This window comes from Xiphophorus hellerii, chromosome 15 (assembly GCF_003331165.1).
Source record: "Xiphophorus hellerii strain 12219 chromosome 15, Xiphophorus_hellerii-4.1, whole genome shotgun sequence".
Lineage (NCBI taxonomy): Eukaryota > Metazoa > Chordata > Actinopteri > Cyprinodontiformes > Poeciliidae > Xiphophorus > Xiphophorus hellerii.
In genome coordinates, this window is record NC_045686.1 from 4,050,301 (window position 1) to 4,066,147 (window position 15,847).

Here is a 15,847-nt window from a genome sequence, read left to right on the forward strand (position 1 = left end):
TCCAAAGGATGAGTGGTTTTGATGTTGACCAAAGGTGCAGCTCGTTCAGGCAATGATTTGCGTCTCACACATCTTTCACAGGTTCTAACTTTATTGACAACATCAATGAACATCCTGGGCCAGTAGAAACGGGAACGGACCAAGTCTAGAGTTCTGTCAATTCCCATATGACCCATTTGGTTATGCAGTTGGTGCAGCACAACAGCTCGATACTCCTCAGGTAATACTAGTTGGCATCTGGATTCACTTCCCACTTGTCTCCTCCTAATGAGAAGGTTGTTTTGGAGCTCCATTTTATTCACACCCACGGGCTCCATAGCCGAATCTATCTGAGCGCCATTTGTTATATTTGGCCGTAGTCAGGCGCCTAGCCTTAAGTAGCGTTACACCAACGTACAGGCGCCAAGATGGGGAGCAACAAGTATGCCCACTCCTGCGCGACGCCTCTCACCTTGGGCAACTCCAGAGTGGAAGTATGTCCAGCCCCTCTCAAGGAGGCTGGTTCCAGAACCAGAGCCATGCATCGAGGTGAGACCGACTATTTCTAGCCGGAACCTCTCGTCCTCGCGCACTAGCTCCGGCTCCTTTCCCACCAGAGAGGTGACATTCCACGTCCCAAGAGCCAGCTTCTGCAACCGAGGATCGGACCGCCAGGGTCCCCTCCCTCTGCCGCCACCCATCACACACTGCACCCGACCCCTTTGGCCCCTCTCACGGGTGGTGGGCCCATGGGAGGGAGGACCCATGTTTCCTTTTCGGGCTGAGCCCGGCCGGGCTCCATGGGTAAAAGCCCGGCCACCAGGCGCTCGCCATCGTGCCCCCCCTCCAGGCCTGGCTCCAGAGTGGGGCCCCGGTGACCCGCGTCCGGGCGAGGGAACGTCAAGTCCAATGTTTTTATTCATCATTGGGGTCTTCGGGCTGCGTTTTGTCTGGTCCCTCACCTAGGACCTGTCTGCCTTGGGTGACCCTACCAGGGGCATGAAGCCCCAGACAGCATAGCTCCTAGGATCATTGGGGCCCTGAAACCCCTCCACCACGATAAGGTGGCAGCCCAAGGAGAGGAACAACTAAACTGATTTCTATAAATCCTCTTCATTTTCTAAGCTCTTCTTAATTGGGGGTCAATCAGTCTTTTTGTTTTTCAAGTTATGCCAAGATTATACACATACAATGTCCATAAGGATCAACCATCAGACTCTTCTGTTATTATTTCTCATGATGAGAGCGCTGCCATCTCAATGTTACAATCTTCATCTTCATTGTTTTCTGGTTCTGCAGACTTATGGAAATATGTTGCTGCAGCTGTTGGTTCAGTTCTGCTGATAATAATTATTGCTGCAGCAATCAGATGGAGAAAGATTGAAGGTTAGAACATTTTAAAGATAAAACTTTCCATCTTTCAATCCAACTATAAATATTCTTTTTAAACAGCATTTTTTTCCTTTTTTCAGGAAACAAAACACAAATGAATAAAAACACAGTGAGTTTTTAAAAGTCCTTCTAAAGATAAATGTTGTATAATTAAAAACATGATCTAGACACACCTCTTTCTTTCTTTGGTTGAAGATTTCATCACTTCTATCACACAGCTAAAAGCTAATGATAATCAGATTTAACCCTACGGATTAAAGAGCTAGAGTTTTTAACTAAACCTAAATTATTGTTGTGTCTTTTCTCGTCATCTTCTTTATTTCAGAAGTTGGTCCCTGCAGGGTCTCAGGCTGCAGGAGGATCCAGTCACAACTTGGTGAGTTTAAACTCTCAACTCTGTTTTCTGTAGCGCCAGCATTTCTAGCGTTAGCTAACTCTTATTGTGCTGTCCTCACTGCAAAGGATGATCCTGAAGGTGGTGTCACCTACGCCTCCATCAGCTACACCAAGAAGACCAACAGGAACAACAAAGTAAGAACTCTGAGCGGTTTCAGCGACCAAAAATCCAGATGAAAGATAAAAATATATACTTTTACATTTGTTTCGTTTGATAATATGTTCACAACTCTGAAAAAAGACTGAAATAATTTCACTTAATTTATGTTTTTACTGAACTACTATCACTACATCAGTATTAAGACATTTTCTGTGTTTATTTATAGCAGCATCTCATTTCATTTTATCATCATTGATGAATTTTATGCTTTTCTGTTGATTCTCAGGTCATTGATCATGAAGATGATGATGGCTCAGTGGCCTACAGCACAGTGAAACCTTCATCCTGAGATGATCCCAATAAACTCTTTGCTGCCATCAACAAACCAAAACACTGAGACATTTTGTGACTCTACTGTTGGTGACAGTTATGGTTAATTCAAACAAGTAAGAATTCAGATTACACATAATCCCAAATTAAATTCAAATAATTTTGGTCATACATTTTAACATAAATTTAACATTTTACTTTGATAATTGTTGTTTTTCTCTTTGAGACCAGAAGAGGGCGCTGTAAGACAAAGATCACACAATATATTTTAATCTTTAGTAAAAGAATAACAAAATGAGAAATGTTTAGGAATTGAAAGTATGTCGGATTATTGAATACGACTTCACGTTGTGCACAAGTTGAGAAGTTTTTGTTATTCATTCAACTCTCTTTTAATCTATTTAGTAATTCATTTTTTCCTTGTGTTATTTGTCTCGTTTTAAAATAGTTTGGCTCAGTTTTTGCTGAGCCAGACAGATTTATTTGGTTATTTGATTCTCTTTACTGTAATTTATTGTGTTATTTTTGCTTTTTAAATTGATTTTCTAGAGATTTTCTTTTCCATTTTAAATCATTTATTAGTGACTTGATAACAACTTAAGGTAACAATGTTTCCTCATTGCATTATGAAACCGCAATGAGGGAAAATACATCATTGCCTGTTTAAAAATCTACACTGTCCTGTGATAATCAATAATTTTTTCTGTTTGCACATTTAAAAAAAAACACACACAAAAACAGCGTCACTACTGTCACCTACTGTCAGTTTAAATGTACTACATCCTTGCTTGATTTATTAACATCAGTTCTATTCATTTATTTTTAAGGTGTATTTTCTATCATTTTGAAGTTATTTTTTATTTTATTTAAATGTTTTTTCTGTATTTTTTCAGTTGCTGTAAAACTGCTCAAAGTTTTGTTTCTGTTTCAAAAGTATTCATATTGAACACAAGGGGGCGCTGCCCACTTTGGTTACCTTCTGCAAGATTTTTTATCATTGCTACAAATCAACTGTGGTGTATATTAACATAAAAATATTAGACATCCCATTTTAAATAAACACATAACATGCAAACTTTTTAATGAATATACCATAACTGTTATAATAAGACACTTTATTTTAAGTATTAATTCAAAATTAGTACACCGAATTTTGATCAAATCTGATGCAGGATTAAAGTAGATAATGTGTGTGTCGATTTAAAAAAAATAAGATTAAACAGTTTAGTGTTGAACACATCAGATCATTCTGGCTTAAAAAGGAAGATGGCAAACAATGACCAAACCTTTCTGCTTAAAACCACAATCTGTGGTGTGAATCTTCACAGCTCGACTGAAGAAGTTAAAAAATAAGTACAGGAAGTAGAATGACGAAGGTTTAAGAGCTCAAGTTGTCACTGAGGTTCAGGAAGCAGAGAGACGATGAAGCAGAGAGGAGCCATGGAGGATCCTATGTGGAGGGAAATGTTTCTGTTTTTCATCCTGCAGTTTACAGGTGAGACTCTGAACAGCTACTGTTTATTAAATTCTCTTCATTTCAACATTAACATCACTGTTTCATCGATGCATCATGTTGGTAGTTTCATAAGGATGAACCTGAGTTTAACTTCCTGTTGATAATCTGGTTGTAGAAGATATAAAATGTCTCTACAGTTATTCTTTATTTATATTTCTTATGTGAATATTTCTGGTTTTGTGTCATCAGGAGCTCTGAGCAGAGATCTGTCTCTCTACTACGCTGTCAGAGCTGGAGATGACGTCACTTTGTCCTGTGAAAATGTGATCGATGGTCACAGTAACTGTGACACAACAACCTGGGTCTACAGTTATGCAGGTCAAACAACTTTAGAGTTAGTTAATCTTGGGCAGGTTAAGGATCCCAGATCAGACAGACTGAGTGTTTCTGCAAACTGTTCTCTGGTTGTAAAGAAAGTCACAGGTCAGGATGTTGGTCGATACTCCTGCAGACAGTTTAAGAAACCAGGAGAACGTCAGTTTGGTTCAGATGCTGTGGTTCGTCTTTCTCTCGTTCACTGTGAGTATTATACAATATTTTCATCTTCAGCTCTTAGTGACAACAACCTGCTGACAGCAGAACCATAATGATTTCATAAACTGAAGTAACCATAGTTACTCTGCTTTTCTCTTTCAAATCCTCCTCAGTGACAGAACATGAGGACCAGAACAAGATAACATTAAACTGCTCTGTGGTGACAGATGAACCATGTAAACACTCAGTGAAGTGGTTGTATAATGGTAACTATATTGATAAAGACAACAAAGAAATAACAGAATCATCGTCTTCCTGCTCTGCTGCTGTCGCCTTCCAGACGTCTAATTACTTTTACCAGTCAAGGTTTAACAGGTTCAAGTGTGAAGTAAAGATAGAAAATAAAGTTCAGCTTTTTACCTTCAGCTCTCGTCAATCAGGTGAGAAATTATTAAGTTAAAAATCTCTTGTAAATATATTAATCACATGAAACAATTTTATCTAAGAAGTATTGTTGACTTATGCTCCATTTGTAGAGAAAGACAAAACAACAACCACATCGGCAGCTACAACTAAACCAGACAAAATACAAACAACTGAGGAAACCACAGTTACAACTAAACTAGATGGAACATCAGTCATAAGAAGTACAAACACTCCAACACGTGATTCAGATGTGGAACAAAGTAAGTTTTACTTGTTGACATTTAGTGCTACAATTGATGCCCCACCAATCAAAGTTGTTGTTCCAGTTTCTCTGGTTTGTCTCTGAACATAACCTGCAGCAGACTGGTGGAGGTTCCTCTCTGGTTCTGTGGGTTTAGCTGCTCTGATAGCAGCTGTTCTGATCGTCACCATTTGGGCCAGAACTAAAGGTCAGAGTATCAACAGATCACTGGGAAAACTGGATAAACATGAAGGTTCTTTAGAGAAGCTGAACTTTGCTCTTCTGTTTTAGGGAGGAAAACACATCTGGATAAAAACACTGTGAGTTTTTAAAACAAATATCAATCATTTGTTTTCAGTTTGTTTTATATCAGAGTAAAGGAAATGTGATCTGAGTAAATGTATCTGCCAGAACGATGTGAAGAGCTGTAGTTTATTAGTTCCTGAGAAAAGTTAATCATGCAGAAAACTAGCTGAATAAAAACACCAGCTGCTGGATTTAGCCATAATTTCAAAGAGATTAATTCTGGTTTAAGTGCTAATCTGTACAGCAGGCTGTTGGCATGTTTTATCTCACGTTTATACTAAATATATGTATATTGATGTCTTTTTTTAAATGTTAGATGTTAATAAATTGTTTGTGTTTCTCTCAGGTGTGTTATGATGAAGATGAAGCTGCTCTGAACTATGAAAACATCAGAACTTCTTCAGTTTGATCCTCCTGCTTTTCTCAGACTCAGTAGATCCAGAAGCTAAACATCAGCAGGTTTATCTGTTTTAATGTTATCTGTTGTAATAAAAAACTGCTGAAATGTTAAAATAACATCTTAAAATAAGCATAAGAAGAGTTTAATGGGCAGATTGTTACTTTTCAGATTAAATATCAATTTTGTTAATAGGTAATTTAGAAAATGAATTATTTCCTGGTTTGTGCTGCAGAGCGTCATGAATTAATTATGTCATCCTGATGAGTAAAGCAGTAACTGAACAGTGTGGAGAATTTTCCTTCTCCATGCTGAGTTCTTGATCTATGAGGTTGAAGAAGAGTCGGTGAGTTGAATTCATGAATTTCATTTATTAATACCAAATTACAGCTGGTCCATTTAACAAAATGGCATCAAACAAAGTTTTTCATCCTCTTTGTTAGCATCTATCTGATCTACGCCCTAAAGAGGGCATTTCCTAGTGTGTCATTTCCTTTAAATGTGTCATTTCCTTTAAATGTGTCCTTTCTTTTAAATGACACCTTATGGTCATTTAAAGGAAATGACCCTGGTCTAGAAATAAAATGTTAGGGCGTTTCCTAACATGTCATTTCCTTTAGCTTTAGCTTTGCAACTAGCTAAAAGAGAAACACAGAATTATTTATTCTCAACAATAGTATATTTACTGCCACCTAGAGTCAGATTTACATCATCGCTTTGTATCAGGTTTGTTAGTTTTGCTCAACATCAGCAGGTTAATCTGTCAGTTTATCATCCAGTGATCAGAACAGTTTTCCTTCAGCTCCATGAGGGATCGTTATAGATCCGTTATAGATTTCCACAGAATGTTGAGTATAAACATTTGTCCTTTTAATCCACCTTAAATTATCAGCATTTGGTGCATTATGTAATATGTTATCCAAAGATTGTTTTAGATTTATTTGCTTTGCTTTTATTACTCAAAATGAGGCATGATGCTGCCATTACCATGCATAGTTAACCATATATGTTGTTTTTATCTACTTCTTGTTCTGTTTGCACATTTCTGCTGAAAAATGTAGATAAATAAAATTGTTCCAGAGGTTCAAAACTCACTTTTTTGATTATTTTTGGATTATTTTTTCTTTATGTGTGAAGCAGCTGAAATGACATTTTGTTAATAAACTGATCTGATTTAAGATGGACGTGTCTTTAATTTGTAGAATTGATTCTTTATTAGTTGTTGTGACATTTGATCCACCTTAACCTGTTGTTGAGTTAAGCAGAACTTATCATTAATTTACAGATAATTTGTTGAAATGTTTGGTGATAACAAATCAAACAAACAAAGCAATCAAATTTTTTATCTTTAAATTTAGACCATATTTAATTTTAAACGTAACATCAATCTATTACCAGTCACAGCTTTAGATGCACTAAATGAATGCATGATGCTGCTGTTACCCACAGAGAGTGAAGTCATTTTTGCCACGTTCAGACCTCTGCTGCTTCTGTAACCACATTCTCATGAAAATACTTCCTGTTTTAATTATCACAAACCAAATGAGGGCAGAAAACTTCTTCAGATCTGCATTAATCCACCCTAAGTTCTCACACCAGAATATTTCCTATCAACTTTCTACATCAACACAAAATGTAGCAGAGCAGTAAACTGAGAACATGAATGTTATTTTTAACATTGACACTCAACAAATTGAAATAAAATGCAGTCAATTGTTACACATATATGAACCATATATGTTCAAACAGCTAACCTCTTCCTCTTTTCAACAAATGGCTCCACTTTATCATATGTTCCACCAAGGCAATCGATGAGTTTTTATTTTTCTGGAGAAAATTTGAAGACTAAAATTTTATTAGTATTAAATGATTGGTATTTTTACTCTTTATATAACAGTTTTATTTATTTGCATTACATTTTTAAAAACATGTTACATGAAAGTTTAAAATGTATATGCTCCATATTATGTAGTACTTGCTCATATTGAACACAAGGGGGCGCCAGCTACTTTGGTTATCAGCATGATTTCCGTTCAGAAATGTTAAAAATCAGTAATTACTTTTTTCATGCATTTTAGCATTAACACTTTTTCATTAACTCTTTCTTAAACCTTTCTGTAAATATTAATATCTTAATATTGAGATTTTTATCAATGTTTCCTAAATCATTTATTTTTGTCATTTATCCACAATAAGATCATGTTACATTAGATGAGTCTCATCATGTAAATTTGTTGTAAATTTGCAGCATTTCAGTGTCTTAAACACAGCAGTTCATACTGAATTCAAAATGAAGACACAGAAACTGACCCAACATTTCTACATTACACCACCAGCTGTGGTGTGAAGCCTTGCAGCTTTCATGACGAAGTTAAACCCTGAATAACTACAGGAAGTAAAAACATAGAAGTTTAAGAGCTCAAGTTGTCACTGAGGTTCAGGAAGCAGAGAGACGATGAAGCAGAGAGGAGCCATGGAGGATCCTATGTGGAGGAAAATGTTTCTGTTTTTCATCCTGCAGTTTACAGGTGAGACTCTGAACAGCTACTGTTTATTAAATTCTCTTCATTTCAACATTAACATCACTGTTTCATCGATGCATCATGTTGGTAGTTTCATAGGGAAGAACCTGAGTTTAACTTCCTGTTGATAATCTGGTTCTAGAAGATATAAAATGTCTCTACAGTTATTCTTTATTTATATTTCTTATGTGAATATTTCTGGTTTTGTGTCATCAGGAGCTCTGAGCAGAGATCTGTCTCTCTACTACGCTGTCAGAGCTGGAGATGACGTCACTTTGTCCTGTGAAAATGTGATCGATGGTCACAGTAACTGTGACACAACATCCTGGGTCTACAGTAAAGCAGGTCGACCAGCTGTAGAGTTACTTAATCTTGGGAAGGTTAAGGATCCCAGATCAGACAGACTGAGTGTTTCTGCAAACTGTTCTCTGGTTGTAAAGAAAGTCACAGATCAGGATGTTGGTTTGTACTCCTGCAGACAGTATGTATCAGAAAGACAATCAGGTCCAGAGGCTTTGGTTCGTCTTTCTCTCGTTCACTGTGAGTATTATACAATATTTTCATCTTTAGCTTTTAGTGACAACAACCTGCTGACAGCAGAATCATAATGGTTTCATAAACTGAAGTAACCATAGTTACTCTGCTTTTCTCTTTCAAATCCTCCTCAGTGACAGAACATGAGGACCAGAACAAGATAACATTAACCTGCTCTGTGGTGACAGATGAACCATGTAAACACTCAGTGAAGTGGTTGTATAATGGTAACCTTTTGGATAAAGACGACAAAGAAATAACAGAATCATCGTCTTCCTGCTCTGCTGCTGTCGCCTTCCAGACGTCTCATCACTTTTACCAGTCAAGGTTTAACATGTTCAAGTGTGAAGTAAAGATAGAAAATAAAGTTCAGCTTTTTACCTTCAGCTCTCGTCCATCAGGTGAGAAATTATGAAGTTAAAAGTCTCTTGTAAATATATTAATCACATGAAACAATTTTTTCTAAGAAGTATTGTTGACTTATGCTCCATTTTTAGAGAAAGACAAACCAACAACCACATCGACAGCTACAACTAAGCCAGACAAAATACAAACAACTGAGGAAACCACAGTTACAACTAAACTAGATGGAACATCAGCCTGTAGAGACGGAGGTAAAAATAAACCAACTTTTGCTGAAAGTATGGAAAAAAATGAGTCTTAAATGTCCATTTAGTGACATTTTTAAACAACAAATGAAGCTAATTAGTTTTGAAGCTTTAAATAGTGCAGCTTTAGGTCTTTCATTATAGTTTGCATTCTTGCTGTTTTTACATTAATTGATGCTCCACCAATCAAAGTTGTTGTTCCAGTGTCTCTGGTTTGTCTCTGAACATAACCTGCAGCAGACTGGTGGAGGTTCCTCTCTGGTTCTGTGGGTTTAGCTGCTCTGATAGCAGCTGTTCTGATCGTCACCATTTGGGCCAGAACTAAAGGTCAGAGTATCAACAGATCACTGGGAAAACTGGATAAACATGAAGGTTCTTTAGAGAAGCTAAACTTTGCTCTTCTGTTTTAGGGAGGAAAACACATCTGGATAAAAACACTGTGAGTTTTTAAAACAAATATCAATCATTTGTTTTCAGTTTGTTTTATATCAGAGTAAAGGAAATGTGATCTGAGTAAATGTATCTGCCAGAACGATGTGAAGAGCTGTAGTTTATTAGTTCCTGAGAAAAGTTAATCATGCAGAAAACTACCTGAATAAAAACACTAGCTGCTGGATTTAGTCATAATTTCAAAGAGATTAATTCTGGTTTAAGTGCTAATCTGTACAGCAGGCTGTTGGCAGGTTTTATCTCATGTTTATACTAATTATATGTATATTGATCTCTTTTTTTAAATGCCAGATGTTAATAAATTGTTTGTGTTTCTCTCAGGTGTGTTATGATGAAGATGAAGCTGCTCTGAACTATGAAAACATCAGAACTTCTTCAGTTTGATCCTCCTGTTTTTCTCAGACTCAGTAGATCCAGAAGCTAAACATCAGCAGGTTTATCTGTTTTAATGTTATCTGTTGTAATAAAAAACTGCTGAAATGTTAAAATAACATCTTAAAATAAGCATAAGAAGAGTGTAATGAGCAGATTGTTACTTTTCAGATTAAATATCAATTTTGTTAATAGGTAATTCAGAAAATGAATTATTTCCTGGTTTGTGCTGCAGAGCGTCATGAATTAATTATGTCATCCTGATGAGTAAAGCAGTAACTGAACAGTGTGGAGAATTTTCCTTCTCCATGCTGAGTTCTTGATCTCTGAGGTTGAAGAAGAGTCAGTGAGTTGAATTCATGAATTTCATTTATTAATACCAAAATGCAGCTGGTCCATTTCTCATGCTATCCTTAAGGGCTAGCAGAACAAAATGGCATCAAACAAAGTTTTTCTTCCTCTTTGTTAGCCTCTATCTGATCTACGCCCTAAAGAGGGCATTTCCTTGTATGTCATTTCCTTTAAATGTGTCCTTTCTTTGAAATGACACCTTATGGTCATTTAAAGGAAATGACCCTGGTCTGGAACTAAAATGTTAGGGCGTTTCCTAACATGTCATTTCCTTTAGCTTTAGCTTTGCAACTAGCTAAAAGAGAAACACAGAATTATTTATTCTCAACAATAGTATATTTACTGCCACCTAGAGTCAGATTTACATCATCGCTTTGTATCAGGTTTGTTAGTTTTGCTCAACATCAGCAGGTTAATCTGTCAGTTTATCATCCAGTGATCAGAACAGTTTTCCTTCAGCTCCATGAGGGATCGTTATAGATCCGTTATAGATTTCCACAGAATGTTGAGTATAAACATTTGTCCTTTTAATCCGCCTTAAATTATCAGCATTTGGTGCATTATGTAATATGTTATCCAAAGGTTGTTTTAGATTTATTTGCTTTGCCTTTATTACTCAAAATGAGGCATGATGCTGCCATTACCATGCATAGTTAACCATATATGTTCTGTTTTTATCTACTTCTTGTTCTGTTTGCACATTTCTGCTGAAAAATGTAGATAAATAAAACTGTTCCAGAGGTTCAAAACTCACTTTTTTGATTATTTTTGGATTATTTTTTCTTTATGTGTGAAGCAGCTGAAATGACATTTTGTTAATAAACTGATCTGATTTAAGATGGACGTGTCTTTAATTTGTAGAATTGATTCTTTATTAGTTGTTGTGACATTTGATCCACCTTAACCTGTTGGTGAGTTAAGCAGAACTCCTTATCAATAATTTACAGGTAATTTGTTGAAATGTTTGGTGATAACAATCAAATTTTCTATCTTAAAATTTAAACCACATTTAGTTTTAAACTTAACTTAAACTTAATCTATTACCAGTCACAGCTTTAGATGCACTAAATGAATGCTTGATGCTGCTGTTACCCACAGAGAGTGAAGTCATTTTTCCACGTTCAGACCTCTGCTGCTTCTGTAACCACATTCTCATGAAAATACTTCCTGTTTTAACAAAGACGCACCAGCTACTTCGGTTGTTCTCAGGATAATTTCTGTTCAGAAATGTTTTTCAGTAACTCTTTCTTAAACCTTTCTGTAAATATTAATAACTTAAAATGGAGATTTTTATCAATGTTTCCTAAATCATTTATTTTTGTCATTTATCCACAATAAGATCATGTTACATTAGATGAGTCTCATCATGTAAATTTGTTGTAAATTTGCAGCATTTCAGTGTCTTAAACACAGCAGTTCATTCTGAATTCAAAATGAAGACACAGAAACTGACCCAACGTTTCTACATTACACCACCAGCTGTGGTGTGAAGCCTTGCAGCTTTCATGACGAAGTTAAACCCTGAATAACTACAGGAAGTAAAAACATAGAAGTTTAAGAGCTCAAGTTGTCACTGAGGTTCAGGAAGCAGAGAGACGATGAAGCAGAGAGGAGCCATGGAGGATCCTATGTGGAGGAAAATGTTTCTGTTTTTCATCCTGCAGTTTACAGGTGAGACTCTGAACAGCTACTGTTTATTAAATTCTCTTCATTTCAACATCAACATCACTGTTTCATCGATGCATCATGTTGGTAGTTTCATAAGGATGAACCTGAGTTTAACTTCCTGTTGACAATCTGGTTGTAGAAGATATAAAATGTCTCTACAGTTATTCTTTATTTATATTTCTTATGTGAATATTTCTGGTTTTGTGTCATCAGGAGCTCTGAGCAGAGATCTGTCTCTCTACTACGCTGTCAGATCTGGAGATGACGTCACTTTGTCCTGTGAAAATGTGATCGATGCTCACAGTAACTGTGACACAACATCCTGGATCTACAGTTATGGAGGTCGACCAGCTGTAGAGTTAGTTAATCTTGGGCAGGTTAAGGTTAAGGATCCCAGATCAGACAGACTGAGTGTTTCTGCAAACTGTTCTCTGGTTGTAAAGAAAGTCACAGATCAGGATGTTGGTCGGTACAACTGCAGACAGTTTAAGAAACCAGGAGAAGGTCAGTTTGGTCCAGATGCTTTGGTTCGTCTTTCTCTCGTTCACTGTGAGTATTATACAATATTTTCATCTTCAGCTTTTAGTGACAACAACCTGCTGACAGCAGAATCATAATGATTTCATGAACTGAAGTAACCATAGTTACTCTGCTTTTCTCTTTCAAATCCTCCTCAGTGACAAAACATGAGGACCAGAACAAGATAACATTAACCTGCTCTGTGGTGACAGATGAACCATGTAAACACTCAGTGAAGTGGTTGTATAATGGTAACCTTTTCGATAAAGACAACAAAGAAATAAAAGAATCATCGTCTTCCTGCTCTGCTGCTGTCGCCTTCCAGACGTCTCATTACTTTTACCAGTCAAGGTTTAACACGTTCAAGTGTGAAGTAAAGACAGAAAATAAAGTTCAGCTTTTTACCTTCAGCTCTCGTCCATCAGGTGAGAAATTATGAAGTTAAAAGTCTCTTGTAAATATATTAATCACATGAAACAATTTTTTTCTAAGAAGTATTGTTGACTTATGCTCCATTTTTAGAGAAAGACAAAACAACAACCACATCGGCAGTTACAACTAAACTAGACAAAATACAAACAACTGAGGAAACCACAGTTACAACTAAACTAGATGGAACATCAGTCATAAGAAGTACAAACACTCCAACACGTGATCCAGATGGGGAACCAAGTAAGTTTTACTTGTTCATATTTATTGTTGCTTTTAATCACAAATTAACCTCAGAATGATTCTTTAAATACTTATTTTATTGACATTTCATTCTTCCTTTAAAGCTTTTCTGTGGTTGTACATCACTCTACCTCTGCTTCTAGTGGCCTTGATAACAATTCTGTTCATCCTGTTAAACAGAGCAAGAGGTGATTTTTTTAAGTCCAAGACATTCAGTTGACCAGAATTTAACTTCTGAAGAAACTTAAGAGGCTAATCTGAAATCTTTTTTCATTTTTTAGGCCACAAAGCTAAACAAATTTCCAATGACGTGAGTTTAAAAAAAGTTCTTGTTTTAAATGTGTTTTACTTTACAAAATGTAAAGGAAGAGACAATTATAGGAAGTTTGTAGCAGATAAACAAGTATGAAGCTGATTATTATTTTGTTTATCCAAATGTGTGCATTGAATTAAAGCAGCAATCTTGCCTCAGGATATATGACATCTGCATGAATTTAGTTGCACTTTGGTTGTAAAATATTTCAAATAACATATTGAAAAACTGACCCAGATTAATCTGACTATGTTTCTACAGTCTGTCACTCTTAAACCTGCAGAGATTCAATCTGCATCTGAAAATCAGCAACAGGTAAATAACAGCCTCTCTAGTTATTAGAGATAACTAAAATGTGTGTAAATGCTGCTTGTTGAAGAAGATTGTTTAAAAAAAAAAAGCTGAAGTTTCTGTGAGCTGCTGCAGAACAGGAAAAGGAAAATGTGAAACAAGAAGTGACAAGAACTATCTTGAGACATAAGCCACACTGTATAGGAGAAGTAGTGTGTCTGCATGCATCACTTGCTACTGAGCGGTTCTCACTCTCTGCAGGTTGATTCAGAAAATGGAGTCTCCTACGCCTCCATCAGCTACACCAAGAAGTCCAACAGCAGCAGGGTAACCTGTCGCTATTCTTGTTTCTAACTTGTGAGGTTTGAGCAAACCTAGTAGTTCCTCAACCAGCGTGAAAAGGTTTATTTGTCAAATTGACTTTTACTCAGAACAACAGGAAAATCCTCGTAAATCAGTGAAAATCTGAGAAGGAAAAAGTGGATTTACACAATTTGGAAAATCTTTCTGAACTACAGGCTCTGAGATCTCCATTGCAAACATTACAGTGGTCCAAAAAATCCACTGAACTGGTACTGGAATAGTTAAATTAGACCAATTTAACACTCCTAGAAAGGCCTTCCCAAGTTAATCTCTATTAAAAATTAAGAACTGAGCTTAAAGGTGGAGTCTGAAGCAGAAAACCAACCAACTTTTTAAGGAAAGCTTCCATTTCTGCCAAGAACTCGGTCAAATATACAATAAGATGCATATTTGACCACGTGCATCTTGCATAAGACACCATTTAACCTAAAAGTATATGCAATGTCTGTATACATTTAGAATGTGTGAATGTCTTTATCCTGTTATTTTTGTAGATCTTGTTTTAGGTTAGAAATTCATTGCCAACATAAATATGATGGGTATAGGCAAACGTCTGACCAGAGCTGCTGCTTCTTTTCTGTTTCTGCAGGCTAAAGGTGATGATGAAGGTGAAGCTGTGACATACAGCACGGTGAACTCTCCCGCCGTAGATCCCAGCAGCCTCTATGCTTCCATCAAATAGGCAGACAAACAGTCTGAGGTCCCAGGAAGGAGCTAAATGTTAGACTTGCTGTTACAGGTGTGCATTGTTAAAAAAGGGAAATGCCTCATTATTAATATAGATAACTGCATAAGAGAATGAAAATCATGTATATTGCACTTGTTTAGCTGTGCTATGGTTAATTACTATAACTTATTAACCGAGCTTTGCAATGTTTGTTTTTTGCTTTAAATTCCAATTTACCAACTGAAAACCAGGAATTTTATTTTGCAGGTTCAGTGTTTAATATTTAAATTTTTCATTTTTATTTGAGACTGAAGAAATGGATGTGATATAATTAGTATTTTAGTATCATAAATGACTCCGTCCAGCAGAGTAACTGAGATGTGGAACTGCAAAAGTCATAACAGCCATCTTCAGCAGGAGATTTTGAAGCTGGTCAAAAAAGGAGAACGGCTCTCTAACCCTCAAGTTTTGTTTTTTTGTGGTCATATTTCTTAAAAGAAACCACCAACTTAGACAAGTAGATGTGTGAGAACAGCAAAGAGACGTTTTGAGAGCTAAAGTTTGCACAGGATCTCATTTGGAATTATTCAATCATTTACCGATGATCCTTATACGGGTCTGATGATTGTTATGATTTTTAGAAAAGTCCTTTTATTTTCTGCTAGAATAATTACAGGTTTCCAAATAATAAAGCTCAATTATTACATCGTGTTTGTGTGATGCCACCTGCTGGTGAAATGTGAATGAAATTTATACTGTACTGTATGTGAAGGGGTATGTATTTATGCCTCGGAATTTATATTAGATGCTGTTTTTGTCCATAAAATTCAAGAGGAAATTAAGCTCTCCATTTTTATTTTATTTGCATATATGTTTAATAAAGACAACAACATTCTGTTGATTAATTTGTATGACTGGAGAATGTACAAAAGATAAATAAACCATAAAATGCAATGAAGA

General features: G+C 36.2%; 2 protein-coding genes and 1 long non-coding RNA gene across 4 annotated transcripts; all 3 read left to right on the forward strand.

Moving 5' to 3' along the window:
* The first annotated feature begins 1,271 nt into the window (after positions 1–1,271).
* On the forward strand, positions 1,272–3,092 carry LOC116734278 (uncharacterized). Its single transcript, XR_004342200.1, has 5 exons — positions 1,272–1,365; positions 1,452–1,480; positions 1,697–1,747; positions 1,834–1,902; positions 2,154–3,092. It is a non-coding gene; the product is annotated as an uncharacterized LOC116734278 (long non-coding RNA).
* Positions 3,093–3,102: 10 nt separating this feature from the next.
* Positions 3,103–11,231, forward strand: LOC116734277 (uncharacterized). 2 transcript variants are annotated; one of them, XM_032585578.1, is made up of 7 exons: positions 3,103–3,692; positions 3,903–4,232; positions 4,361–4,627; positions 9,111–9,227; positions 9,459–9,548; positions 9,632–9,660; positions 9,993–11,231. In XM_032585578.1, exons 1-7 carry the CDS (start codon positions 3,620–3,622, stop codon positions 10,053–10,055), a joined length of 969 nt encoding a protein of 322 aa, XP_032441469.1. In that variant the 5' UTR covers positions 3,103–3,619; the 3' UTR covers positions 10,056–11,231. The 2 variants fall into 2 exon arrangements, with proteins under 2 accessions (XP_032441469.1, XP_032441468.1); XM_032585577.1 differs by lacking the exons at positions 9,111–9,227; positions 9,459–9,548; positions 9,632–9,660; positions 9,993–11,231 and adding exons at positions 4,724–4,873; positions 4,973–5,062; positions 5,146–5,174; positions 5,507–5,695 and having other exon boundaries at positions 3,116–3,692.
* Positions 11,232–11,319: 88 nt separating this feature from the next.
* On the forward strand, positions 11,320–15,779 carry LOC116734276 (uncharacterized). Its single transcript, XM_032585576.1, has 9 exons — positions 11,320–12,065; positions 12,276–12,611; positions 12,740–13,006; positions 13,104–13,253; positions 13,358–13,441; positions 13,535–13,563; positions 13,828–13,881; positions 14,119–14,184; positions 14,810–15,779. The coding sequence occupies exons 1-9, from the start codon at positions 11,993–11,995 to the stop codon at positions 14,900–14,902; spliced, it is 1,152 nt and encodes a 383-aa protein (XP_032441467.1). The 5' UTR covers positions 11,320–11,992; the 3' UTR covers positions 14,903–15,779.
* Positions 15,780–15,847: the final 68 nt, after the last annotated feature.